The sequence below is a fragment of the Propithecus coquereli genome, unplaced genomic scaffold (genome assembly GCF_000956105.1).
Source record: "Propithecus coquereli isolate 6110/MARCELLA unplaced genomic scaffold, Pcoq_1.0 Scaffold51, whole genome shotgun sequence".
In the NCBI taxonomy this organism is placed as follows: Eukaryota; Metazoa; Chordata; class Mammalia; order Primates; family Indriidae; genus Propithecus; species Propithecus coquereli.
Genome location: NW_012150952.1, coordinates 3,681,724 through 3,683,430, shown reverse-complemented (window position 1 = coordinate 3,683,430; position 1,707 = coordinate 3,681,724). Strand labels below are relative to the sequence as shown.

Genomic DNA, 1,707 nt, shown 5'->3' with positions numbered 1-1,707 from the left:
ATATTTAAAAGATTGCAGTTTAAATGAAGATATTGAAAACATCTACCATCTCTAGGGGTTGACATTGAAACAAAAAACAACAGCATTGCTTCTCTGTTCCTCCAAGGTCAACTGAAATGAGGACATCATACTGTTGTCGTTGAGACACTGAGCGTATTTTTGTGTTTCCTATTTAAGATCAATGATTGCAACTATAATCCAGCCCAATAGAGTCCTTAGAGTCAAAAGGACGCAAGTAAGCACTTTGGTAGAGTTTCATGGACAACTTTGCTGTGCTTCTGCAACCTTCAGTTGATTTGGGACATGCCAGGATTAGAATCACTGAGGCACATCGGACTGAGTGGATTTTATGATGAGTACAGCTTGAACGCTATAGTGAGAACATCAATCACTCTTCGCATGAGACTCCAATTTTCAGAAATGGAAGGTAGAAAATGAGGTTATTATTAGGATGAAGGAGACCTGCTTTTATTTTTTTCAGCAAGAGAAACTCATGCTGGATTTAAGGAAGAACTTCTCCAATGCATGAGTAGTTGGATGTTATTTGCATTGGAAGATGTGGGATCTCTTTGAAGAGAGTATTTAAAATATATTTCAAAATTATTTTTCAAGAATTCAGGACCTATTTAGAAACAAATGGATTAACTTTCTCCTTTTTCTTTACTTTTTTTTTCAATGTTTAGTTTGTGATGCTGTGGAACCCATTAACTTTTTTTAACTTTGCTTGAAGTTTTATTCTGGCTTCTCAGATTGATTTTTATTTGTTGCGGTATTAATTCGTAAATGATTATTTTATGTTAACTTTTAGATTTTTTGAAGATTTGTTCTGTAATTTTCTGACATATTTATCAACCTCTTTATTAAAGAAATTTTAAGAGTATTAGCTCTAAGAATGCGGAATATTTTTTGCATATCTTGAACATCAAGGTTTACTACTTACTCTCTCTATATAACTATGAACTAACTTCCTCCATCTCTTTTATCTTTAGAGGTGAATAAAGGTATTTACTTTAGCTACCCATGTCGACGTCACAGCTGTGCTGTAGTAAACATCCCAGCACCATGTGTCAACAAAATGATTTCACACATCCAAGATGTGGAGTCCAAAATACAGGAGCATTTGAAAAGGGTAAGAGACTTATATAAAATGCTGACATTTTTGTAAGCTCTATAGAGCCTGTAAGGGTCTGCTACTTTAAAAATCCAAGAAAATATGTTGATTTTCTAAATGATTATTGAAATACTTTTTAGAATCTGTGCCCAGTTGCATATTTACTAGTCTACACATGTTTTTGATGGTTTCAATTCAGAAGAGTGAAACGACCTTATTAAATAGGTTTTTCTCCCCACCAGTTTGGTCTTTTTCCAGAGGCAAGCATGCTAAGTAATAATTTCCATAAGCCAACTTGACTAGTAAAGTAAATAGTATTTACATACTTTTTGGGGACACTAAACTGATTAGATGATTAGATGAATAAATTGGTGAATAAAAGGACTGTGAGCCCTTTTTAATAAATTATCTCTCTTTCTAAAGAAACACATAATAGGTCTGTTAAAATTTTCCTTTATTATTCTGAAGCAAGTTCAGTCTTGAAGTCACTGTAGCTTTCAATTATTTTCAAAGGATAACTAGGAATGCCAAGAAAACACACACACACACACACACACACACACACACACACACACACACACACACAAAGATTCTCA

The 1,707-nt window shown here is 33.7% G+C and overlaps 1 protein-coding gene across 1 annotated transcript in view; it reads left to right on the top strand.

The window, feature by feature from the left end:
* The first annotated feature begins 303 nt into the window (after positions 1–303).
* Positions 304–1,707, top strand: part of CCDC178 (coiled-coil domain containing 178) — a 466,106-nt gene continuing 464,702 nt past the window's right edge. Inside the window, 2 exon segments of the mRNA XM_012656574.1 lie at positions 304–427; positions 990–1,129. Of these exon segments, the coding sequence (XP_012512028.1) occupies positions 304–427; positions 990–1,129 (264 nt within the window).